This window comes from Nomascus leucogenys, chromosome 1a, assembly GCF_006542625.1.
Source record: "Nomascus leucogenys isolate Asia chromosome 1a, Asia_NLE_v1, whole genome shotgun sequence".
Classification (NCBI taxonomy): Eukaryota; Metazoa; Chordata; class Mammalia; order Primates; family Hylobatidae; genus Nomascus; species Nomascus leucogenys.
This window is the reverse complement of record NC_044381.1, coordinates 59266833-59293999: the sequence shown is the minus strand read 5'-3', so window position 1 is coordinate 59293999 and position 27167 is coordinate 59266833. Positions and strand designations below refer to the sequence as shown.

General features: G+C 37.6%; 1 protein-coding gene across 1 annotated transcript in view; it reads left to right on the top strand.

The window, feature by feature from the left end:
* The first annotated feature begins 601 nt into the window (after nt 1-601).
* Nucleotides 602-27167, top strand: part of RORB (RAR related orphan receptor B) — a 199458-nt gene continuing 172892 nt past the window's right edge. The window contains exon 1 of the mRNA XM_003267416.4: nt 602-1254. Coding sequence (XP_003267464.1) covers nt 1248-1254 — 7 coding nt within the window. The 5' untranslated portion in view covers nt 602-1247. The remainder of the gene's footprint in view (nt 1255-27167) is intronic.

Sequence of the window (27167 nt, the reverse complement as noted above, 5' to 3'; positions counted from 1 at the left end):
ACGGAGCATCTCACAGACGTTTTTAAAGGAAGGGGACAGCTACTTGCATGGGACTGCATTTTAGTTGTGCTAAAAGTGATGAAAGTGGGTTTGCATTATTCTACCACCAACACCCAAACCACCTGCCCACGGAAACCCCTGCAGGAGACCGAAGTTTACCCAAACAGCGCTCGGCAAAGCGCTGCCATAAATTCAAAACTAACTCTGCCGGGCCCGCGGGGGTTGCGAGACAGGGACCGAACGTGAAACCCGGGGAGCCCCGCGTCTCTTGCCTCCGAAGGTTTTCCGTGATCAGTGTCCCCTTCTCTGCTGGAGTCGGAAGTGCCTGTCACCTGCGGATCTGCCCGACTCTCCCGGTCGGCCCTTCTCCTCTGCCCAGTTCGGACAGTCTCGAATTCCCCGTCGCAGCCCCGGCCGCCTCGGACTCCCTGGTCCCCAGCCCCCGCCCCACCCCCAGTCTCCACCGCGTCCCCTCCCCGCAGTCCCAGCCTCTCCAGGCGCTGCTGGGCGCTGATTGGCGGCTGCGCTGACAGCAGGCGGGGCCTGGAAGTCGCGGCCAAGCCCGCCCTCGCGTATAAGCCCCTCTCAGCGCTCTCTCTCCATCTCTCCCCTCTCTTTCTCTCTCGCTGCTCCCTTCCTCCCTGTAACTGAACAGTGAAAATTCACATTGTGGATCCGCTAACAGGCACAGATGTCATGTGAAAACGCACATGCTCTGCCATCCACACCGCCTTTCTTTCTTTTCTTTCTGTTTCCTTTTTTCCCCCTTGCTCCTTCTCCCTCTTCTTTGTAACTAACAAAACCACCACCAACTCCTCCTCCTGCTGCTGCCCTTCCTCCTCCTCCTCAGTCCAAGTGATCACAAAAGAAATCTTCTGAGCCGGAGGCGGTGGCATTTTTTAAAAAGCAAGCACATTGGAGAGAAAGAAAAAGAAAAACAAAACCAAAACAAAACCCAGGCACCAGACAGCCAGAACATTTTTTTTCCACCCTCCCTGAAAACAAACAAACAAACAAACAAACAATCATCAAAACAGTCACCACCAACATCAAAACTGTTAACATAGCGGCGGCGGCGGCAAACGTCACCCTGCAGCCACGGCGTCCGCCTAAAGGGATGGTTTTCTCGGCAGAGCAGCTCTTCGCCGACCACCTTCTTCACTCGTGCTGAGCGGGATTTTTGGGCTCTCCGGGGTTCGGGCTGGGAGCAGCTTCATGACTACGCGGAGCGGGAGAGCGGCCACACCATGCGAGGTAAGCGAGTCTGCGGGCACCGAGGCTCCCCGAGTCCGGCCAACTCCAGCCAGACGGGGAGATGGGGGAGGGGAGGGCACCCAGCAGAAAGGGAAAGAGGTTGCCCAGGCGCAGTTCCCCGAATTCGCTCTCGCAGGTGAGGCTGCAAATGGCCTGGGCGTAGAAAGTTGCGGGAAGGTGTTGATGTCTTTCGGGAGTTCTGGAAGGACGCGGGAGGGCGCTTTTTTGGAGAGGGGAGACAGGCTAGTTGGTTCCTACCAGTCCTTGAGTTGCACTGAATCTTTTTTGCTTGTCGCTCTCGGGTGCGGAAGCGGACGCGGGATGGAGAAAGCCGAAAGAGGGATGCCTCTGGACAGGAGCAGTTTGGAAGCGCCCGGCGCGCAGTGGTCGCCCGCCGGGGTTGGGCGCGCGGGGCGCACCGGCCGGGGGCAGGGTGGACACGCGCGGGCACACACTTGCCAGGTTACGAGGCCCACTAGCGTCCTGGCCAACAGGCATGTCCCTTCGCTGGAGTAGTAAGCAGAAGAGCAATGCTGCGAGGCTGGACGCGGCTGAGGAAGCAGTTAGTTCTCCGGCGCGCGCCTTCGTGCCGGCGCTGCGCCCTGGCCAGGTCCTCGTGCCCGAGCCCGCGCGGCCCAGGCAGTAGTGCGACCCTGGAAAAGTTGTAATGAGAAAGTTCTGGAGGCTTGGAAAGGCCACACTACTCACGGCCGGAAAGTCATGGGCTCCGGCTCTTTTGTCAGATAAAGGGCCGGTAGTGGAAGAAGGTGCTGGTGCACCCTCGGGCCAGGACCCTCGCAGTAGCAGGCGGTGGCGGTGGCGGCGGCGGGACCCCGGGGCGAGCTGGGGTCTGCGGGGATGCGCGCCAGGGAAGGTAGCGTTACGCTTGCTCCGGCTGGACTCGGCCTCTCGAAGGGCTGGAGAGTGGGTTTCGGGGAGTCACTTGGTCTCCTCTCCTGCCTTGCCGGAGACCTCAGGTTTCCTTCGCGCTGTGCTCGGCCTTTCTTCACTCTTTTACTGAAGAGCCAGGCGGGTGTCCGCTTGACATGGGGATCTGTGCAAGCTCTGGGCACCCACTCCCACCCCCAGTCTCTCTTCCTGGCCACACCGCGGTTAATCGGGGGCTCTTCTCTATCCTTCGCACGTACCCCTGGGTCTTCACAACAGAAAGTTAGTAACGGCCAGCTCCAGACCTTCTTGCATCCCAGACCCGGAGAGAGGTGGTCTAGGCAGGGAGCACTTGGGAGAGTTGGGATGCAATCACTGGTCTCCTCCTTCCACTGAAAGTGATCCTCTCCCACCTAGTCCCCCTAACGCCACTAGAGGAGCACCCCAGGAGGCAGCGGGTCTCACTCCCACTCCCTCCCGCATCCGGTGAGCCCCGAGCCTTGACTCAAGGGTTTGCTGGCTGGACGCTGGGATGTGTCAGGAAAGGGAAGGAGAAGAAGGAACGGAGAGAGATTGTCCATGGGGGAGGGGGTTGACTGTAGATAAGAAACAAGGACGTCCTGATGGGATGGTCTTGATTGGCCGGCTCGCTGGGAGTGGGGCACCCGAGTGTGTGCGCGCTGGCTTCAGCCGATTGTCCCGGTTGGAGGTTGGTTACATGCTTCACTGTCTAAATTCTTTCAAGAAACTATACCTGGGCAATTGGCGAGTAGAGAACCTTGGCTTAGTAAGAGACGCCCAGTCTTTTGTTTTTCTTTTTCTAGCCCATCTCACCATCCATCCATTCTTTCGGTTTCCCCCGTCCCAGTCTGGAGCTGCCAGTTCGTCCCTCCCCTTCTTCCCTTCTAACTTTCCCCCTGTGGCTGGGTTAATACTTTCTGAACGTCGGAAACAATGCGCCACCTCAGCTCGGACCCAGCACTAGGACCTAGGGCATAAAATCCGCTCACTCCTTACATCGTAGAAGGAGTGAGGCGCGGGGTGGGGATGGGTTGTAGCTTGATCTAGCCTCTCCTGAAGGAGCAGTTTGCAGATGACTGTCCTGATTCGCCACGGCGGTCGCTTTGAGGACTCCAGAAGCTGGAAGGATTGAAAGCCAGGCGCTGGTCCTCATGCTCACCTTGAGAAAACCAGTTTAAGCCCACAGACCTATCAAAGAGGGCGCCAGCCTCGCCAGGCGCCTGATGACCCCTTACAACTTCTAACTTGAGGCAGCTCTAAGGCGGCCTTAGGGGAACGCGCTGGAGGAAATGTAAGCTTAAAAGATGACCAGGTCGCTCTATCGCCATTCCTGGTTGCCCTTTCCTGACCCCTAGTGTCTTTCCTTACTACCTCTTCATATTTTCCCCGGACAGTGCCCTTCCACAGTATGAGAGGCTGTTCCATAAGAATGGGATTGAGAAAAGATCCAGGCTACTCTGACGTCTTGTGGAGTTGGGGGTTGAACTTGAGAGTGAACTTGAGAAGTGAAAGCGGGAAAAGAATCAGCTTTCGCTCGTGCAGGGCTACTAAGCACCCTATGTTGGGAGAGGAGCCGTTTTTGACCTGGGCTTTACCGTGGGCCCACTGCATTTCCCTCATCCACACGCGCGCGCTTTCCATTCCCAGGTGGTCCTAGTTAGCGCCTGGGCTCCACAGTTTGCAGCTGACAACTGTCCTGAATCAGGGCGCTTTGCGCGACGGAAAGGTGATCTGGGATACAGTGGTCTCCCTCGGGGCCAATCCGGCAAACCTATTCCCACCCCCTACTCCTCCCCCGCCTAGGGCATTTAAGAGACTTTATCCCCAGGGAAGCTACGGGGAAGGAAAGGGGTTAAGAGTCCCTGATGGCTGACGTCCTTGTCCTGCCCCATGGCTGAACTGAGTCCCGGACACAGCGCAGTGGCTTACTCTAGCCTGGGGCGGAGGAGGTTGTATTTGGTGGCGCACAAAGCCTTTCATCCTTTGTCTGTGAGAGGGTACCACAGAAGTTCTAGAGAGGCTTCTCCGTAGATTTCATTACTGAAAGGAATAACTTCTGAAGGCGGAAGGGAGGACCTTTAATTGGGCCCATCACTAGGTGAGAAAGAAGTGAGCCGAGGTGTGGGTTTCAGGGTTCCTTCTTGAAAGATCTGTGGGCTGTTTATTACACAGGGGCGCGGAAATGGTCGGATTTTTCAGTCCTGCCTCCACGGAAAACCCTGCTTCCAAAAACAGGGGCACAGATGTCGTCGCAATCAATAGGTGATTGTCGCTGGGGCGGATTAGAAATCTGGTTTTATGCTTTCTATAAACAAGGATTGGGCTTGGCTTTTTTAAAGTCTACTTTTCCTCTATTATTTGCAGGTAGTTAATTTTTACGAAGTGCTAAACTTTAGAAAAGAGGCTTCTCGCTCTCAGAGGTATGGCAGCCCTTCAGAAGTATGGAGCTCTGAATGTCCTGCTGGCAGGGCCTTTAGATTACCTAAACAAGTTCTCTCTCTTAATTTCCTTCACAAGTTCCAATTAAATATTTCTAACCAACATTCCACCTCCCGCAATTAAAAAAATATTGCTGGAAGGACATCTCTGTTAGTAGTCCATTAATAATTGCTCATTAAGTAATCATCAGTAAGCTGTCTTCATTCCAAGAAATGTAATAATTGAAACAGTTTAAAAAGAAATCCTAAAGATGTATTTCAACTATTGTTGAAATAATATATAGCCATAAAAATAAAATATTTTCTTAAATGGTTACATCCAGCGACTCTCTCCTCCTTCCTCCCCCAGCATCATGGGTGAGTTTGTAACAAGTATTATGACACAGAAGTGCTTGACATACTGGACTTCTGGGATAGGTATTAGTACCACCAAGGCTTTTACTTTTCTATATTTTCTAACAATCACGAATTGGGAAACCAGGAGGAAAATGTAGATGAAGAAATTTTGAACAGCAAACTTTATAAACCTGAGGGACACAAGATTAAAACTCCTTTCTTTGCATTTACTTAAAACTTACTAATCTTTGGATTTTCCATCAACCACAATATAGCTTTTGCTCATTAGAGAATCCCTAACAGATGAGTTTTTGCATCATTATTAAAGTGGTTTATGTGATCATTTAATATAAATAAAAACATTATTTTATACTCTTAACCAAATATGAATGTTAACATTGACTTATTTTGGCAGCAATTTGATAATACTAAACTATGATCAGCCATAAAAACAACTATTCAGGAGTGTATTTGCATAGATTATATTTTAAATTTAAGTGTTTCCAAGCCATGAAACCTAATTTTTCAGGAACAAAAATTTTGCTACACCAAATTACAAAGTTTTTGGGTTGGTCTTCACGAAAATGACATTTAAATCTCATAATAATACCTCCTTTTTTCCCCCAAAAGTAGCGTATACACAGTTGTCAACAGGGATTTAATATGATTTGATACAGAAAGCTTTTCTACATAAAAAGATAAGTAAATTGCTTTTTCAGCTATGACATCACCGTTTATAAACCTGTATTCACCTTTTAGAAATACAGGACGGCCTATATGGTTTTTAGACCTCTCATTACAATAGTTCAAAGATATAAAAGTATAAATCACAGCGCATTACTAGATTATTCCATTGCAATGAATAATACACCTCTAATTTAAAGTACATATTACAGCATTCAATTAATTGTTTAATATTATAACTTTAAAAATTATTAGTTAAAAAATTGTATATGCATGGGTCTGCTGGGATTCTGCAAATTTGTATATAAAGTGCGGCTTAAAATTGTGAACAATAATATCAGTGCCACTGTGCACTGGTGAAATTTAAGCCTTACAAGTAAACATATTAGGAAATAAGAATCAATTCCAAAGTGAAGACTGACAAATTCTGGCCAAATTGAAACACATCAAAGGTTCATGAGCACATACGTTGTGAGTGCAAAAGTTATTAGTGATCGAGGTGACATTTTAATAATATGAGGATAATTTCTTAAGACTAAACTATTTCTGTATTTATTCTACAAAGACAAAAAAAGTAAAGGCTTTATTTATACTGGCATTCATTTAATTAACATTAACAAAACATTTATTGTGATGTTAAAAATATATAGAAAAGTAAATATTAGAAATGGAAATTGTGCTTAATAATTAATGTATGTTTTATATTCTAGATGTAGTTCTCTTATTCTATCTATTCTTGTCTAAAGGATAGAAATCAAGCCGACTAATGAAATAAGTCTTTTGTGATATAACGAATGATGACCTTTGAAGAAATAAGCACTCTAAACAAAAAGTATTATTCCTGTAATTTTGTAATCATCTTCCAATTACAGCTTTTTGCAAATATTTATCTTGCTTTGAATAGAATCTCTGACTTAACAGAATCCCCAGCAGATAATAGCAGTCTTTGGAGGCGTCTGTTGATACACACTGATACGCAATATGTATATGTATGTGCCTATAACCACCCACTCAGACAAGAAGAATGAATATTTGAGAGAGAAAATCATTCTTATCTTTGCTTTCACAATCCAGACTTCCAAACTCAAATATATTTAGAGAAACAGAGCAACTTTCCAGAGCATTCAAAGGGAAGATATGAATACACGTGGTACTAGAGTCGCATAAAAAAGAAACTGTTAATAACATCTATTTATAAATAATCTACACAAAACTCCATTATACTACCTAATGATAATTAGAGGGAAAGGGAATCAAAGAATTCAGGACTGCCAAGTAAATAAAATATTCCCTCTCAAATTAAGCAACAAATTCATAGATAACAAGGTTTATGCCATGAATTTGAAGGATGTCTCCTTTGTAGCGCAAGACAAAGGAAGCATAGAGGAATAAATATTGATTGAACTAATCATCTGATGAATAGAAATGAGATTTACCAGTGCACCAATATAATAGGCTATGTTAACTAGTTCTTTCATAGCGCATATGCTGCCCTTTCAACCCCTGACCCCATCCATTCAATTCTTAATGAGGGAAACCACAGGTGTTATAACGGCATTTATAGTGAATCAAGCTACATATAATAACCATGTGGTTAACTAATGGCACTGGGGGTAGATTCTTATGAAAGGAAATATTGTGATCATAATGTGACAAAATTATTGTATATTTCAAACCACTTAGAATTTTGGCTTGCTCAGGTAACCTCTAAAGTATATCTACGTGGCCATTAATATCTCAAGTCCCAGATTTGGTGGCTCTGTAATAAGTGCAAATTTATTAGTGCATATCTGAGGAGCAAGAATTATTCAATATATATTCTACCCTCATTGTTGTACACCTTGCATAGTAAGCATTTAAAACATTAAAAAATAACACTTAGAAGGTACAGTATTTTATACTCAATATGTCATGCATGCTGCTTGGTTAGTAATTTTATAAATATTGTAAATAGGTTACAACTTTATAGTAATAATTAAATGATACATTTTGTGTTAAATTTACATTAGAACATTCTTGAAATAGGCATGTTTTTACAAAAGCCAAAACGAACATCTTGCCTTTGTCAAAATATAAGGCTAAAATCTTACTCAAAAATATGCTCTTATAAAAGAACAAAAGTAATTTGCTTTGACTTAAGCATGTTCACCTCTGCGTAGTAAGTATTTTATTAACTGGCTGGGTATGCTGACATTAAAATTACTAGAATGGGTATTTACTAATGTCATTTTTGTATGATTAGTTATGATATCATGTGGTCCTGGCTAATTTAGAGGAATCACGGACATCAGTAAAGAAAGATCAAATTAATCTGGTTGTTTACTAAATTATGCTTTTCTTACTACCCTTCTTATTACTTTGTGCTCATATAAACCAAATATCTTGGCACTGTGGAGTATATGAAAAACTTGGGATGCTTAAAGAAAACTGTTACATAGTTTACCTCATAGTAAAGCTTTTTTCAATAAATAATTGCAATAAATTAATTTGAAATTGTGTATTTAAAAAATTCTCACTCAGCTGCCCAATATAGAATTATTCTTTTAAAGACTGCTATACCATTAACTAAATTTCACTAAATTATGTTGTAATCATGTGACAACCAGAGATGTACAATATTTTAGGACTGAATTAGATGTACAAATGGTATTCTGAATTTAAGCACAAAATTATCCTTAAAAAAGAAACAACAAGAGCTTTTTAAAAAGGCCTTGGCATTTATAACCAGAACTTGGCATGAAATAAATGAGTATTATTAGCTGCAAAAAATGCAGATTTATTTAATTTTAATTTTCTGACCAGCTTTGTTTTGTTTTGTTTTGTTTTAATATTTTCAAATACAAATGTCTCTCCTTATCTGAAACCAGCTAAGCTTGATTCTCATCTGTTCTGAAAACTTTGTCAAACTCATTGATCAACTCATTTTTAGGAGCCTAAATTAAGATATACTTTCAAGTACAAGAATGATAACATCTTCCCCAAAATATTTCAGTTTTAATCTTAAAAGGAATAAGCTCAAAGATGATGTCATCTTTTACAGCCATATATATAAAAAGAAATGTACTTGACTCACATATTTATTTATTAAAGATTTACTGAATACATCCACCCAAAGTGTAAGGTACAGGGCTGAACCCCAGGGATCCTCAGGTTGATAAAGCACAGTCAGTAGTAGAAGCTAGGATCAAAGAGACAGCAGAATGGAACATGGCAAGGACGCTACCAGAAGGTCGGACTAGCTCTCTAAGGGGAAGTGCTGTTTGAGATGGGCCTCTAAAGATAAGTAGAACTCCCTCTTTGGGTTAATTTGTTCATCATAAATGAGGTCTATTAAATTACTGTTAGTTGTACTCCTCAGTTGCCTTATACAGTTGGTGTTATGTGAAATTGAGTTTATAGTAGAACTATTCCAAAAACAACATAACCTGATGTAGCACAAATAATAGTATTGCTCTCAAAACTTTTAGTAGTAAAATTATTCTCAAGTGACAATTGAAAACAAAATCCTTTAAGGCAATTTTTAAAATTACAAAAAGAAAGTATATTGAAGGTGAGATGAGTATCAGTGTAAGGAAGAGGGTATAGCTTGTTTTAAAAAAAGTATCACCAAGAAAAAGAAAACGTAAAAATACTTTATAATATCCATATACAATTGTTTTTATAAGTAAAATTCTTATTTATTTTTTAAAAAAGGAAATGACTGATGTATATTGAGTTTCATTTTCTTTAATACTATAATCTGAAAGTAGCAATATCTGCTCTAGAGAGTACCTTAGATTACTAGATATCAAGTAGAATAAAACCCATTGAAGTAATAGAGTATGTAGGCCGTGTCTGAGGGCCACAATGATGTTCTTCAAATTCTTCCATTCCACATACTTGGAAGTAATACTGTAATCTGAAAATTAAGTTGTAAAATCAACACTTGCTGACTTTTGAGCTATTCGCTTTCTTCAGCATATTTAAAGAAGGAAAATTCTGGAGACTCCTACTAATAAAAACCTGAGTATGAGAGGCAAATATTAGCTGGTTCCATCCCAGCACTGTGAGTGAGTTGCTGATCAGGCTGAAAAAAGTGTCCACTACAGTCCTCAGTTAAAGCTTAGTCATTTTGAAAGGATAGTTTGTCATTCTGGTCTTACACATTAGCTCTTGTGAACTTAGTTAACATGGGTCCTCGTACTAATGTCTGATTTACTCTGAAACACTGGTAATTTCAAATTTCTGAGACCGCAAAGCTGATAAACAGACTCTGAGCTGGGATAAACTCACATAAGCAAATGCCTCCATTTGAAACTTGCAGGCAGCCAAACTGTCACTCTTGGCCATAACCCTCTGCATCAGCATGAATCTCATCTTCAAATTTCCACATAGTGGGCAGGACCACAGAGTCATGCCTTTTAAGTCCTGAAACACAAATAATTGTTTTAAATGCTGAATATTAACTAGAATATATTAGACTGAGGAATTGTGCCCTTCTGTTGTAACAATATCCAGATAACATAGTGGCTATGGTAATTCCGGATTTTTCCTTGGAAATAGAAGAATTCAAGAAGCGCATGAATGATTTCATTTCTTGAGGTTTTTCCAAAAAGTTGAAGGCTTGGAAGGCTCCTGTAACTTTTACTAGCCTTGATTAAACAGCTATTTAATAAGACAACCAGTTTTCTGGACACTCATTCCCCCACGCCTTATTGTAATTTGTCTCTGGTGTTCCTAGGTAATGTGACAATGGACACATACAACCATTTCATGTTATGCCTGGGCCAGTGTACTATTCTGGTTGGTGAATGGAGGCTAAACTGTTGGAGAACAGTCGTTTTACTTAAAGTGTTACATATAACTTGAGTCTAGTGTTTTTACTCTAGCTTTTATGTAAATATGCGTCATACTTAGTAAACAGTAAACCGTTATTTTGGTTTTTCCATTAAAAAGCAATTTAAAGACAATCTTATTAAATAGGATCAAAATGTGTTGTTGCCGGTAATTAGCTCTGAGAACATGAAATGCAGACATACTATTGTTATTTGCTTAGTGTAATGAAAATAAGTGAAACCAGTTGTATTTGGCAGGCTACGTTTAAAAAGTTTCATTTCACCTCTCCAAGGAAAGGATCCCATAGGGCTTCATATGAGTCTGTAATTCTGCATTAGTATGAAAACTCATATTCTAAGTTTCCAAAGTAAAAATTTTATCATATAGCTTGAACCAGAATAAACACTCAAATCATATTTAACCATCCAGCAGCTGTTGACTTCCAGAATCCAGAACTAAACAAGAACACACAAGTTTCAAGAACTTAGACATACTGAGTTTCTAATGAATAACTGGCTTTCATTATCATTGCCAGGACAAATAATAAAATTATTACACAGAACATTTCCTGTTAACTCGTAGATAAATTGTGCCTGGCACATGTAAAGGAATTAAAGACTTTTAAAGAAAGGAGAAGAAACCTTGTTCCAAATTTCCACAGTTGTTGAGTATGAGCAAATGCCACACAGTCTGGTAGAATAGAGGAACATTTGTTCAGGAAAAACACATCATATCGTTAAGGTACATGCTTCTTGGCAATACTTTGTTTTTTACAAAAATAAAATATTTTAAATAAATTATTTAGAATTTTTTAGGATCTCAACTTATTAATCTGTTTGCTCTAAAATTAAATTTAAAACAAACAGTTCAATATGCTGAGTTTTTTTCCCCACTTAAATGCTGACTACTTTTAATAAGCTTAATTCTAAGCACTTTTATCCTTGCATATATACTTTCATTCTTGTGATTTCAAAAAAGCTAGGTACCAAAGGAAAAGAGCTTTTGGAGTAAATTATCCCAAGGACAACTCAGAAATATCAATAATGAGAATCCTAGTCAGACAGCATTAATACCCTTCCAGTTGTGTTTTTGCTTTGCTTACTAATATAACCAAAGATAAGTTCTGGCTGTCACTCATGTCAGAATAAATTAAAATTTATGTGATTGGTTTTAGAAAGTGTTCTTTTGTAATAAAATAAATTGATTTGGAAATTTTTCCACCAAAATTGTACTGTATCCTTATGTTCATTAATGATTTTTGAAAGGTTGTCTAACATGGTTGATTTGTGTATTGATTGAGAGTAAAAGCCATACTTTTTAAAACTAAAATAATGCTTTAAAAGTAAAGGGAACTATCTGACAGAGTTGTAGGTGACACCTTCTATGGTGAAGACGATTTAAATGTAACTCAGCGAATCTTAAATATTGAGCACTTATGATGTCTAAGAAGAAATACCCTCCAAGATAACAGTCTCAAGCACAACAAAACTACATTTCTTGTAAAAGTCTTAAGGAATTCCTTAGATAATATTTGTTTCATTTGAATTTCTCAAATATTCAATATTGATTATGTCCCATTTTCTTAAATGAGAAAAATCGATGACTTGGTCATAATTATTTGTTAAAAGAGACTAACATCAAAATTTGACTGGAAACAAGGGTTCCTGCCTCCAAATCCAGTTCTATTTTTATTAATCTATGCTCTCCCTCTCTCTCTCTCTGGCCATACTATTTTTTGCCACCCCTGTATTCGTAGTAGATATCCCTAATCAACCATGGCATTCATACTTGCTAAGTCTGAATGCAACCTCCGCTACCGTTTGGCCAGCATTGGCCCTTAAGATAAAACTTGTTACCACAACTCTCACCAGTGTTTTGACCACATAAAGAATAGAGAATAATACAGTAAAACTATTATTTAATCACAAGATCCCCTTGGGTAAACCATAGCTCTCCACAGCCTTCACTCCCAAAATAATGATGATGGCATTTACCAATGTCAGGAAAAACTAAAATAAAATAAGTATTATAGAAAAATCTATAGATTCTGAACTGGATCTGTCTAGTCAAAATAATAGCAAATTCAAAGTATAAGTAGTAAATTTTTTATCTTTCCATAATTATTCCCTTGAAAGTTCCAAATATTTAATTTTATAAACAAATAGATCTCCTTTTATATGTATTTCAAAATTTTGAAAAAATTGCATATTTACAGATTTTTTTCCTCACTAAGAATCTGTATCCACTTTAAGGCAGCAATTTTATCAGAAGTAGCTATGAAGACAATAAAAAATTTCTCTTCATTCAATAGCCAACATGCATTTCTAGTTTGTGATGTGAATGCACTCATTTGACCCTCAGCTTGTCAATTCTTTCCTCTAGTTTTTATGCCTGTTAAGAGGCGGGTTCTCTATCTTCAGCTATAAGCATTTCAATGAAAAAACTGTGTTAATAGCCTAGCATACCACCATTTATCCACCTGAGTTTAATTAATTTTGTCTGATTCACTGAGACTGGAACTGTCATCAACACACTATTTAAGTCAAAGGCCTATTATAATCCTTCTATGTTGTGTACAAGCTTAAGATGTTTTCTTAAGGAAAGAAACTTGACAACATTAAGAAGGTGCCATGTCTAATCGTGCCCAGCATTATAAAGAAAAAAAAATTACATTTGACATTAATTCTAAAGAAATGCAGAGTTCTGCTCCTCCTTAACAATATTGCAATTTAATTTGTTTTGCATTTTGGCTGAAACATAATATTCCTTACATCAAGCTATCATTTATGTGGTTAATTTTTATGCTTTCAAATGAAGTTAATTTGCAATTCTTTAAAAGCATAGTTATTAGTCTACCGTTAGTGATTTTTCAGGCCTCTTTAATGTAAACTGTACTGTAAAAACATAGCTTGAAATACCAACCCTACTCTGTCATTTATTCTGCAGGACTCCAATTGATCGTATTATAGAATGGTCCTGACACCCACAACTTGACAAAATTTGACCACAGATGCTATTAGAAAGAAAATGAGCCACACTGGGTTTCTTCCTCTTATATTTAGTGTCTACTGTGTTTAACAATATCAGGTTGGAAAAGATTGTACACTTATCTCAGGTGATCCTCTTCGTTTTACAGCATGTAAAATATCTTCTTTGCTTGCTCCGTTTTAGATATAGTGGTATGTTTCTTCATATTCACTAATCCTGTCAGTCTGTTCTGCAGCTGCTCTTAAGGAAAATTCTGAAAACATTTAAGAGAGGAACTATGTAAACCTGAGAGGAGCTGACAGATGCAGTCTCATCTCTACAAAATGTAATAGTAGTTAAAATTTATAATAATCTCTTGCCTGTGTTTCGTACTCTATAGCTCTCAATAAGCTTATGTAGCCACTGTCTCAATGACACACCCAACAATCTTGTGAGACAGGCAGGACAGGTATGAATAGGAATGTGCCCAGAGTACCCAGATGAAAGAAAACTCTAAAATATAAAAGAGTGCTTTTTAAACAGTTTTAAAATGCAGTTTCCACACTTCAAAAAATTGTACCAAATCGAAAATATAAGTATTTAATTTATAAAAGGAGGAAATATAAGTGGTTAATAAACATTTGAAAAAAAGAGCTCAACTTCTCTTATTAAAGAATGCAAACAGAATGAGTAGCGTCTTCACCTGTCAAATAATAGCAGTTGTGATGACACCCTCATATTCTGTAGCAGGAATTTATAGTGGTACAGTCTTTTAACTTAAACCCTTAAAAATATCATACTCTTTAGCCCAGTAACTCACCTTCTGGGATCTTTCCAAAGAACTAAAGTACAAAAAGGACTTTATACCCAAAGACCTGCGCCTAAAAACGTATTGCAGCCTCACAGTGATGTTTTCAATAATATAGGGAAACCTTAGTTGTAATGCTCTTTACCACATACTTTCATGTAATATGTATTCACTGTGTATACTATTATATACTCATGATGTATTCAGTATACTTCACTAGCATTAAATCTCTACATGTACTTAATCATTTATTTTAGGTACTCGGGATAAAATGGTGAGCAAAAAAGACATCATCCTGATCTCACTAAACATAAAGACTAACAAAAAATAAGTAAAATGCAAAATTGTATGTACTACGTGATTTAAATTATATAAAAATCCATAAAGAGCAATTGAAGAAAACATAAACCCGTTATAAATCACCCCTTGATATTAACATCTTAGAAACTATTTTCTTCTTTTTTTTCTCTCCTTTCAACTTTTCTCACACAGTCTCTCTCTGTATATTAGTTGTAAGTGTCAAAGTGTGGGAGGCGCAGGGACCCAGGCCTGTGGTCCTGGCACATAAGGAGTCTAGGCCAGGAATTCAAGACCAGCCTGGGCAACATAGCAAGCCCTCATCTATATAGCAAAAGAAAAGAAAAAAAAAGTGTCAAGGTGAATGAATGTTCAATTACTCTGGCATAGTAATAAGGCTATGCTTTATCTTTCACTCACTGTGTTTTAGCTCATCCATTTGCCTGAGGTCATCTAGTATGATAATAAAGTTAAAGTTGAAAGTTTAATGGCTCATTTATAAAATTAACTGATTTGATATTGGCACAACTACTCTTTCCTTCATCATCCAACATTTATCAAGGATCTATTATACACCAGACACTATCTTAAGGTTTGAAGATACACAGGTGAATAGGATTCCATCCCATACTCTGAAGACCTTAGAGTCTGGTCTTTTGGAGAACCGTATATTACAATTCACAATAGGTACTAGAAATAGCAATAATACAAGGGATAATAATAAGAAGAAGAAAAAGGAATTAAAAAAACTTTTTCCATCATTGAGAAAAGAAGAATTCTGCCTTATTAAATTCTTTTAACAGTGGATTAATACTGTGCTTTTTGTCTCTAAAGCCTCCTAATTGGGGAAATTTATTTTAAATGTTAGAGGAAAGATCAGGATACTCACACAGAAAAATTAGTCAGCTTGTCTTCAATTTGTCTCCATTAAACTAGCCTGTATCTATCCCCTGACAAAGCTGCAAGACTGCAATTCCTAAGGATGTTAAAGAATACCAACACAGACATACCAGTTCTCAAAATATAAGATGAATGATGAATTGATTCCCATTGGTGGAGTTGTGGGAATGCTTTAAATATTCCTACACTCTGTGGTAAATGAAAAATCTCAATTTGCTCATAAGACTGTTATAAACTCATTGGTATTTAATAGGGCAGAATTCATTATGATGTTCACTGCCAAAGTAGTCTTCATATATTAGTACTAACACCCCTAATGCAGTGATTCAAAACAGACAGTGATTTTGCCCTGCAGGAGATAAATGACAATATCTAGAAAAATGTGGAGTTGTCACAACTGAGAAGATGCTACTAACATCTCATAGGTAGAGGTCAGGAATGCTGTTAAACATCCTGCAATATACAGGACAGCCCACAAAGCAAAGAACAATGCTGTCCAAAATGCCCATAATGCTGAGATTGAGAAATGTTGCCCTAGGACTACATGAAGGTTTTCTGAATAGAATCACTTTAGGATCCTCAGTTTTTTTGTGTATTCTCTGAGAAAGCTGCTTCCTCTTTTCTGCCTCCCCCTTTACAATAATCTCACTTCCACTCCACAAAGAAAGATTGAACTCTCTCACTCATTTCAAATATTATTATGTGCATGGTCCCAACATGGAAAACTTCCATTGCAGTAAAAAACAGACAATTTGAAATATTGATTTTGATGCTGAGAAAATGATCAATTTTAACGAATGAGCAAAATTGTCTTTTGCAAGTCAGGTAGTTTTCCTTTACTTTCAATGAAATTGAAGGAAGATGTATTCAAATTATCAGTTATTGGTCATTAAAACAGTTTTTGATAATAGAATGCTACGTGATTGGAGGCATATATCTCCGAATAAGTTTAAAGAAGTGAGTTCAATTGCCATGGCAAAATTAGTTCCACCTTCCTCTGCATATTTTTGTGAATAAGTTTTTCAACATTTGTATTCCTAAAAGCAAAAACATAAATAGAATCGATGTGAAACCCCATTACATTCTAGTAGTAAATAATAGTCAAGCAAAAGTACCAGAATTAAGTGAAAGAAAAAAACCTCACTGTGGTCCAATAACAGATAATTTTTCTTTTAATATTTATTCTTATATTTAGTATTAGGTTGATGCAAAAGTCATTGCAGTTTTTGCCATTACGGCAGCAAAAACCACAATAACTTTTGCACCAACCTAATAAATACAAAATTTGTAATATATTTGTGTAATTTTTATCAATTGTGTTCTAGTGATAATGATAATAATTCAATCTAGAAGGAATTTTAACTCAGAACCTGTGTTCACAGAGAAAAAAATGGTTAAATCTAAAATATAGACTTTTTTTTTTTGGAGAGTGGTATAACCCAGTAACTAATAAAAGACTTTCAAACATGATAATTTAGACATTAGAATAAAATCATGTGCAGGAAGTGACAATATGAATTCAAGGAGAAAAATAGATATTGTAAAATTTCTGTAAAAGAGTTTGTTTATGCATTTTCTTTTCAAATGTATGATATGGCTATTAAAACATTTTGAGATTTAGATTCCATTGGTATATTTAAATAGAAACTCATTAGTTCTATTTTAATATATAAAATCTAAAATTCTTCGAAAATTACATCCTTTGCAGTGTTATTGTATATACTATGTAATCTGCTTTTACAATGGCTCTGAAATGAAAAAGAATGCCGTAGGATCCACAATTCCTATTCCACAGTGTTCAGCCATGGTTTTTCAGGTCCGTATTAACATGGTATCCTTATTGCTTAGAAACTGCATTAGTCAGTACTTGGGCAAGAACTATTGCAAACTCTTTGAAAAACCCAGAATGATAATTCATTCTTCGTTAACTTTTCTTAGATGACCAGGCACAATCATATCTGAGAAGCTTTGGACAACAGCTACTGCTTATTTCACTCAAGTTTTTTAAAGTGCTAGTTTTCTGCAGAAATTGTGAATAACTACCAACCTCAGAATCAGCAACCCTGAAATCGAAACAGTATCCTCCTCAAAGACACACTTCAGTACATTCTGCTAGACCACATATCTGCAAACTTTTATGTAAAGCCCCAAATAGTAAATATTTTAGATTTTGTGGCCCATGTGGTCTCTGTTGCTCTGACACTGTAGCATAAAAATGTCAGAGTAGCACAAACATAGCCACAGTCAATGTGTAAATGAACAATCATGGCAATGTTCCAATAAAACTTTATTTACAAAAACAGGTGGCAGGCTAAACTGGAGTGGGCAGTAGTTTGCTGATCCCAACACTTGACTGTCAAGTCCCTAAAGACAGGATATTATTGAACTTAGTATTCCCATCACCTAGCACAAAACCTGAAACTCAATAAATGTTGAATAAATGAGTAGAAGTATTTAAGCCTTAAAAGGATAACAGTATATTTAAAATATGCTAAATGATATTTATATAATATATATTTAATAATATATAATTATATATATGTAAAATGAATGATAGAGGAGAATAAGACAATTGTAAACCTCATCGAGCTTAGATATTGGCCAAGGAGACCTATTTCTAGAAGTACTAGGCAGCTTGACCACAGTTACTAGAATGAAGCTATAGTATTCAATTATTTCAATATAATTTTGTATATAATTCAATACACTTATTTCAATATACCATTGACTAATAATTATTCAACATAATATTGAATAATTAATTAACCCTCAAGTTTAACTTCTGAACCCCTTGAGGTCAGACAGCTTTGAATCCTCAACTCCAACTCTATATCTTCGCCATAATAGGTCATTGAAAATTCAAATTAATTATGAATGAGGAAAGGTAAATCAAAACCTGGCCAATTAATAAATCAACAAACATCTGGTGTATCTAGTATGCTGTAAGCATCACATAGTTGTTGAAAAAGATCCAATGAAGAAAATGTATTTATTCAACAAACTAACACCATTTTAGCACTTAGGTGTCATGTTTGCATCTAATTTCTAACAAATATTAACTCAGTTAATCCTCACAGCAAATTTCTGATTAAACAGCGTTTATTATTAGGTCCATTTGATAGATGAAGAGGCTAAGGTACAGGAAGGTTAAATAACTTGTCCAAAGTCACACATCTAGTAAATGGCAAAACTGGAATTCAGACCCAGGCACTCGTATCTCCTGAGTCTGTGCAATGTTTCCTCACATACCATCTCACTGAGTATTATTATACCCAATGTGTTTTTTACATCGCTGTGGAAGGTTGATTTGTTCTTTCAGGGGAGTGTTTTATGAAGGAGCTCACCCCTTTTTCAATGGGAGCTAATTAATATTTTATTTTCTCAAACTTTGCACATAACTTTTGAAGATTCTTCCAAGAATCTAAAATAGCTGAGTCTTTCCTTTCCCTCCCACTAAAAAATATGCTTTCTATTAGAAAAACTCAAAATTCTCAAAACCCACCATTCCAAAATGCTGTCACTTCTCTTGCAAAGTGAACCTATAATGTTTCAAAATGACAGATGCAAATTGTTAAGTAAGAGTACAACACACCATGGCATTGCCAAATGACACCTGTAACCAGTAAAAGCTGGATGAGTTAAAAAGATCAATATCCCAGTGATTAGGAAGAACTCTGTGAGAAGTCACTTGAGCCAAGCTTTCAAATTGTGTAGAATTTTATTGGCAAAGAATCACAGAGAAAGTTTTCAGGTGAAAGGACAGAGGGAACAAAATCTTGGCAGCAAAAATCATGTGTGTGCACCACCCCAAACGAAAGAAACAAAGCATAAGAGAGAGAACTAACATTGACTCGACTCTATGTGTCAGATACTGTGTTTGGTCCTTGACCTCCTAGGGGGTCTAGTTAAAATCCCAGGCATGGAAGTAAAGCAGTCCAGGTACCAGTGCCACCTCCACTGCTTACCGTGCTACTTAATTTGTCTAAGCCTCAAATTTTTTTGTAAAGTGAAGATAGATAATACCTTCATCGTAGGCTCATTGTAAGAGTTAAATCAAATTAGATAACATCATAACATGCTTAGCATTGCACCTGATATTTAGCCCTCATTAGGTGGCTTAACATTGTTCTTGAATTTTTACTGTCACGCACAAGAAAGTGAAGTATTGTTATCTCTACATTGCAAATGAGAAAGCCGAGGCTCAGACAGTCTTAGACTAACATCTATAATATATGTATAATTACCCCAGTACAATAGGCCTCCAAGGGAGTTCTCACTGGGAAGCAGAGATTTGGTTATTAGAAGAAAGAATTGAGAGATGCTGAAATGTCAAAATAGGAGTTTTGTTGTGCTGAGATAAATTGAAAATGTTGGGGACCTAGCGTTTGAACTTTTGAAAAAAAGGAAATCTGTGACTGTTGCTGTGTTTAAAACTTGCCTCTTAATGATTTAGGGGTCACTGAATAAAAAGAAGAGTCAAGCATGAAGCAGAGAAGCAGTCTGGGGACTTGGTTTGGCATTCAGTGACAGCAATGTCAGCTTAACTGACATATCAGTTAACTGACATATCCCTAAAACCTGTCTCATAGTAAGTGTCCTCCCTCCCACCTAACAGTTCCCAACATACCTGGTGCACTTGATTTGAGTCTGGTGTTTTTTCCTTATATTTATTTACATTAGTTTAGCACAATCTGGTTGAAAAAAAATTATAGACACAACATTTACCAAATATAAATTGCAATGTTTCCTCACATACCATCTCACTGAGTATTATTATACCCAGTGTGTTTTTTACATAGCTGTGGAAGGTTGATTTGTTCTTTCAGGGGAGTATTTTATGAAGGAGCTCACCCCTTTTTCAATGGGAGCTAATTAATATTTTATTTTCTTATACTTTACACATAACTTTTGAAGATTCTTCCAAGAATCTAAAATAGCTGAGTCTTTCCTCTCCCTCCCACTAAAAAATATGCTTTCTATTAGAAAAACTCAAAATTTCATCTGAGTCTACTTTCAAATACACACCTGCAAAATGCATGTGTCATCTTTAAAAAAAACTGAAATTCTCTTATCATTTTTTTCTTAAAATGAATCAATGTTTTTCTTCATCATTTCATTTTTAAGATTCCCTTTATTCCCATGATTCCGATGTTGTTTTCTGCTGTAACGAAAGGTACTGACATCAGGAGATCTAAACTGTGAAACTTATGTAACTTGCACTATACTCGGTCCAACATCTTGTGGTCTAATTAAATACAAGCCAAGTCAGTTGGCAGAAAGGTACGGCGTGGTGGTGTGGATATTAGCACCTTGTTAGCAGTCAAAAACCTGCTTTCTCAGGCAGAACCTATTTCTGAATACAAAGTTTTATATAGATTAATGCTGTAATGTTTGAAAGGCATTTGATAAACAAACTTATATTTGAATCTGGAAATAGAAATATTTTCTTACCAGACATTTTAATCTAATTTTATTTTTTAAAAAAGGCTAGCCCCATACTCTAGTGGGCATTGCCCTAAAACCATTGTTTTACCTTTTAGTGTTTAATTTCCAGAAGAAGAAAAAATTATACTTAGAATGTCACTATGAGAGAAATGATCTTGGACAAAATATTATAAATGTGTAATGTAAATAAAAATAAGTTGTAAGGTTCACACTCCCTGGCATTAGTCTAAATCTTCTTCATCATAGCTAATTCTTGTTGAACACTCACTATGTGAGGCACTGTGCTAAATCTTCATGTGAATTACCTCAGTTAAACATCAGAATAAACCCTTGAGATTAGTAGTATTTTTATCCCCATTTCACAGGTGAAGAAAATGAAGCACAGAGAGGTTAAGTCATTTGTCCAAAGTTACCCAGATAGTATTTGAAGGAACTGGGATTTTAATTCAGATTTTTAACAGCTCTTCCCTCCCCATTACAGACCTATGGCTACAAGATGCTTCAAGCTGACGTCCTCCTCTGGGTCTGTCTCATTTGCCTCAGAGGTCCTTTCTGAGGTAACCTCCCTTACTCTAGTCAAGCCAAAGCTAAGTGAGTGGTCTAGGGAAATGCACTAATTTATCTTCTTCTTTAAGTCATGCATAAGATGAAAGCGTCCCTCCGTGACACCGTTAATTGAACATGTGAAATGAGAGGATGATTGTTCAAAAACATTGGAAAGCGTGTCTTTCTACCGAATGGGCCTTTAAAAAATTGCCACCAATGACCACACACTTCAACTGACCCTAAGACAACCTGAATTAATTTGAGAACATGGGGCTCACACCTAAGTGCAAGGAGTATCCAACATAGTGGTGCTTTGCTGTCTCACAAAAGACAGACTGTCTTCTGGGGGTTCAGTGGAAAGACTTCTAGCATTTAAATCAAGAGGCGTATTGTTACCCTTAACTATGTAGCCTGCGCAAGTCACCTCTTTGCCCCCCCACCCTCCTCATTTCTGAATGAGAATGTGGGCTGTGGTTGTCTCCAGAGTACTTTCCAGCTTTCAAAGTCCATAAGTTCATGCCCTCCAGTATAAAACTTTTCTTACATTGCTACAAGGGTTGGTTTTCAGTTATTTTAGTTTTTGAGGGAACAGGAGCTTTTATAGACTAGGTAACCTGTCCAAAATCAAACAGCTATAAGATGTGCCATTGGGATTCTACCTTAGAACCATGTAATTCCAAAATCCTGAACTACAGTGTCCTTTGTGATTTTAAAGTCTAGTAGACCTGTCCCCTAAAATATGCTTTTTCTGCAACTTGTTAGAATTAAAGTTAATTTTTACATAGTCTCATAATCTTACAATACACCAAGAATACAATATTCATTAGAACTATAGTAAGGTAAGGGTCACGTATATCAAAAGAAGAGTGTGGCTGTTGTTGAATGCTATGATAAAGTATATTTTACAGAGAAATTCAGCCTAGATTTTATTTATACCTCAGTAAATGAGTTTACCGAATCCTTTCCTAAGAACCTATTTTCATAGGAATATGAGGAAAAAGCTCAAAGGCCTGAAAACTTGAAAGATAGTTCCATCCCCTCTTGACAAAGTTGAGATGGAGCCAGAAAGGTTGTGCTGATTTCAGATAAATATCCTACCTACTGCACAGTTTTGCTGAGGGCTAGTTGGAGTGTGCACACGCATGCACGCGGGAAGTATTTAGAGAAGTCAGGGTGGGTAGGTTGTGTGGGAGACAGGGGAATTCAATGAAGGGAGATTCTTTAGCCTTTCCTTCAAGTACGTCTTTCTCCTGAGTACATTTACTTCCATCACAATGGACTAGAAGAGATCCTTGCTTAGTGGTGCGGAACCCTTGAGACCTAATTTAGCTTTTATAGGAAATTCAAAAAGAGAAAGACGGCACAAGAGCAAGAGAACAGAACAAAGATATGAGTTTGTACAGAGAATATTGATACTTGTGGACTGCCTCTGTAACTCTTTTAAAAGAAATTTTCTAAGTAAATGCTGACGTAGACTTTTCTGTTAGTGGAAGGCTTAGCTCCTCCCGCCAAACAATGCGCTGCCCAAATCGTCTTTACAATTCCCGACAGTCTGTCGTCTCCGAAGCTCGGGTTCATTGGTTTTTATTCTGTGAAGGTCAGGAAACGTTTTGGAAAAATAAATTTTCCTTTTTAATTTCTTAAATTAAATGTGTCTTCCCAAGGATGCCCAGAAATAGGAAAGTTACATAAATGCTAATTAAAAACATGCCTGACAAGCTGTGCCCACTAGTCCCGTTGATCATTCTTTAATTCGCATTTCACAGCAATTTCTAAGAACATCACCACGTCCTTCATTAACTACATATCAATTAAAATACCTCTGAGAGGAAGGTACAATAATGCACTATATATTATCCTTGAAAACTGAAAGGCCCACTTTGCTAACTGCTACACACAGCACATAGAGACTTAGAGAGAGAAGGAAAAAAAATAAAGCCTGCCCTTAAGGATTTCGCAGACGATGAAGAAAGACATTTTTTCCAATGCTGTACAAAAAGAAAGGAAAGAAAAAAAAATCAGCGGCTTAACCAGACAATCAGTGGGAGGGATAGGACCAGACCTAGACATTCTTATTCTTTCTCATGTAATGCAGCCACAAAATCTGAATAGTCATTCTCAAGCAATTTTGCCACACAAATATAAAGTTGTTAATGTAAAGAGCCCATATTATATTTATGGATGGCTGTAGCAGTGTAGTAGTAAAAGGCAGACTGACTGAAAGAAAAAAACAACTTTGAAAACCTTGAATTCTGAAAATAAGTGTCTTTCTGCCCTAGTTATGTTCTGCGTCGGCTAGGATCATTCACCTACTCCTCTTCGTCTGTTTCCTCACCTGTCCACTATGATACCAATGAGAGCTACATCATTGAATAGGTGTAAGAATTAAATAAGGCAATAAATATCAAATCTACTAGGTTCTTTTTTAAATTTTTTTTGTTTATTAAATTCAGATGATAGTGGGATAAATTACGAGGTTCTTAACTGGCTGTATTATTATTTGATAGATAGCATTAATATACAATATTTCAACTTTTAAAAGTTGGCTTCAAACAGCTACCTAGAATTTAATATGCCTTTTATATTTCTGGGCCTAGCTTTTTTTTTTCTGCACATTGTGAACCTGCCTGTGGTTCTGTTGATCTTACATCTTGCCTGACATGGAGCTAACCATTATCACTAACCTTAGAGTCATACATATTCTATAGTCTATTTCCTATCTATAGCTCCACACTATTGCAGGCCTGTTAGACATGAAAATAAATGGTAAAATTCTGTGATTTGACAGATGTATTAACCAGGTCAAGGTGTTAAACTGAGGCAATCATCTTCATGTGGCTAACCCTGTATTTAGTTTATTAGGCAACCAGATGCCAATTGGCTTCCCTACCAGCTAGAAAAATACATGAACATAGCATCTTCCTGGTCTCTAAATCCTGCTGTTAACTAAAACTTCATTGTACCACTGCGTTAATCACCAAGCTTGAGCTGAAACTTTTGTTTTTATTCTGGAAAGATAATTTATTCCAAATAATGTTTCACTTAAGGGTCTAATCATAAGTCCAAGATGATTCAGATGGTGAAGTCCTGCTGTAACAACAACAGTATCATCCAGAAAAATAACCACATGTATATTGAATCCCTTGAAAGTTTTCCATAACAGATCTAGGGGTGATAAATCATGCAAACTCATTCTATAATTAACTAAAGTGTTTCTTTTCCTTCACCACAATCAAAAAGGATTAGCCCATGACCTTTAGTTGGATAAATCAGGGGGCCATAATTTACTCCGCTGTACAAAATTAAATTCAGATTTTAAAATCTAACAACAAAAAAACAAACACACTCCAAATTGAGCCTTTTCTGAAACTTTAAAAGAAGTCTTCACAGTAAATAAAAGTTTGAACAATGAACAATATCTCTATGGTAAATAGCACAGCTTTCAATAATATATTTCAGAACTTCTCCATAGGACTCTCCTGAAATGTCATGATTATGTCATCTGGAAAAGTTATTGAGCAAGTGACACAGACAAACTAAGAGAGCCAGGCTTCTACAGTTTACTCCTGATCTAGGATTGTCACAGGCTAATTATTCATCGTTTTATCCCTATTGCTGAATACAGTACCTGTCACGAGTGTCTGTTAAATGAAAGCACCAAGAAAATTGAACCATACCTTGTTTCCTAATCTGTAATAGTAAGAAAGTATGGTTAGCCTCTTTAGATGGTTTACTATAAAATTATAAGGACTAGTGAAGCAACATTGCTGCAGTCCTTTGACATTTTATAAATATGCTCCTTGTGTATTTTATCCTATACTAATTCCTGCTCTTGTCTGCAACAGGCCTTGGTTCTGTACTTATTTGGCTTTTGTTTTCTGTTGTCACACCACTGATACATTCAATGAAAATGTATTGAGCAGTCACTTAAGACCTTCCTGCAACAAAGCAGAAGATGGATGGATTAATAGAAAGATAACTTTCTCTAGAAAACATTTATAATTACTGAATTTTAGCAGTAAACTTAGTAAAATTACTGCATTTTAACATGCCTTCAATTTGTTGTACATTTTCAGCCCTCTAAAAAATTGGCTGTCTGGAGAATTGCATTGTGTTGAACTTATTGATTTCCACTGAGCATGCTGAAAATGCCCATTATTTGATGGATCATTAATATAATAATAGAGATCAAGCATTTTTAGATCCAAAATAACTGACATCAAAATCTTACAAGCATTAGAAAAATAGAAGGTAGAATTCACCTTCTCTCCAGGAACAACTAACCAAAATTATTCGATACAGTGATTTTCATTACATTATTGTCTGAGTTACCTGTATGTAGGTCAAATAAAGGCTGAGAAATTGAGTTCACATTATTAACCCAATAACTGATCACAAACTGGCAATACAGCAGTGGATGGGTGTTTGCCTCAATAAGGGTAAAGCCCAATTCTTTGATTTTGCTAAAATAAATTATTTACAATGTAGTGCATTGTCTGTCACTTGCTTCCTTAGAGAATGGTGTTGAGATTCAGTTTTTAAAAAATGGTTACCAAAAAGAGAACAACATAAATCAGAATCTGTGTAGGTTATTCTTCACAAGGAACAACCTGTAAGCCAAAGTCATTGTTTGGTGCTCCACTGTAACCAGATAATCAACCAAAGAATGGAAGGAAGTGTTTTGATGAATCAGGGCGTCACTGCAAATCACTACTGGCCTAAAATAAGAAGCAGAATGTAAAATGCATGTGAGCACCTCTTTTCTTACTTCTAGCTCTACCTAATTCTTACTAACCTAGCACATCACACTGATTTATAGGATAGGGATGGTGCCACTTGAGTTTAGGTGAGTAACAAGCAGTAAACATTTGGTTGATATTTCTTGAGGTTTGACTCTGGTTGTTATCTGTTGATTCTCTCAAATTCCTCCTCTTTTAATTTAAAAATTAAAATTTAAATGTAGTCTTTTAATTTGCTATAGTCTTATGTTTTTCCCTTACATTTTCTTACAAGTCTATTTGTTTTCTGTCATTTCTCAGTTTTTCCGTTATCTCATAGTTCTCTCCCTTAAGATTGATGCATTTTCTCTCTTCTTTTGTTATCCTTTCATCTTTTCTTCTTGTTTCCCTCGTTTTCATTGATTTTATCTCAGTAGCCTTCTAATTTTTTTCCCATTTATTTTCAAAGCATTTGCCTGGCCTGCATCTTCCTCTTCCTCTCTTCAATCTGCCCATTTTCATGCTTTCCTTTAAATAGCTCCACCTTTAGCAAAACTTTATCACAACTGCCATTGGATTCAGAAAAAAAGATTGCAAAATCTTATTTTTGTACCTTCATTAACTGAGAGAGATGCAAAGTTTAAATCTGTATTTACAGGCCATGGATCTGATTTAAAAGTATGATTGTCCCATATCTGTGTTATTGTACATATATGAACAATTCACAACTAAAGGACCCAAGCCAGAGCTTTCAAAATAAAATTGTTGGCCTGATTGCCAGTGCCCTATAATCAGAACATTAAAAGGAAAAAAATCACCTGTGATGCTTTTTCCAAACTAGCTTTAACTAAACTCTTTGTCTAGAAGATGGTTAATCCAAACACTTTTTAAACTTGATTCTTTTAATATGGATAAGTAATCTTTTGTTTCCTGCTGAATCTTCCTTCTTGAATTAATATTGTGTGGTCTGACTTTTGATGAACTGATATATGCACCTAAGGCTGTTTGGGTTCATAGTCAGTCTTTAATTCCTGAGCTGTGAAATGCTCT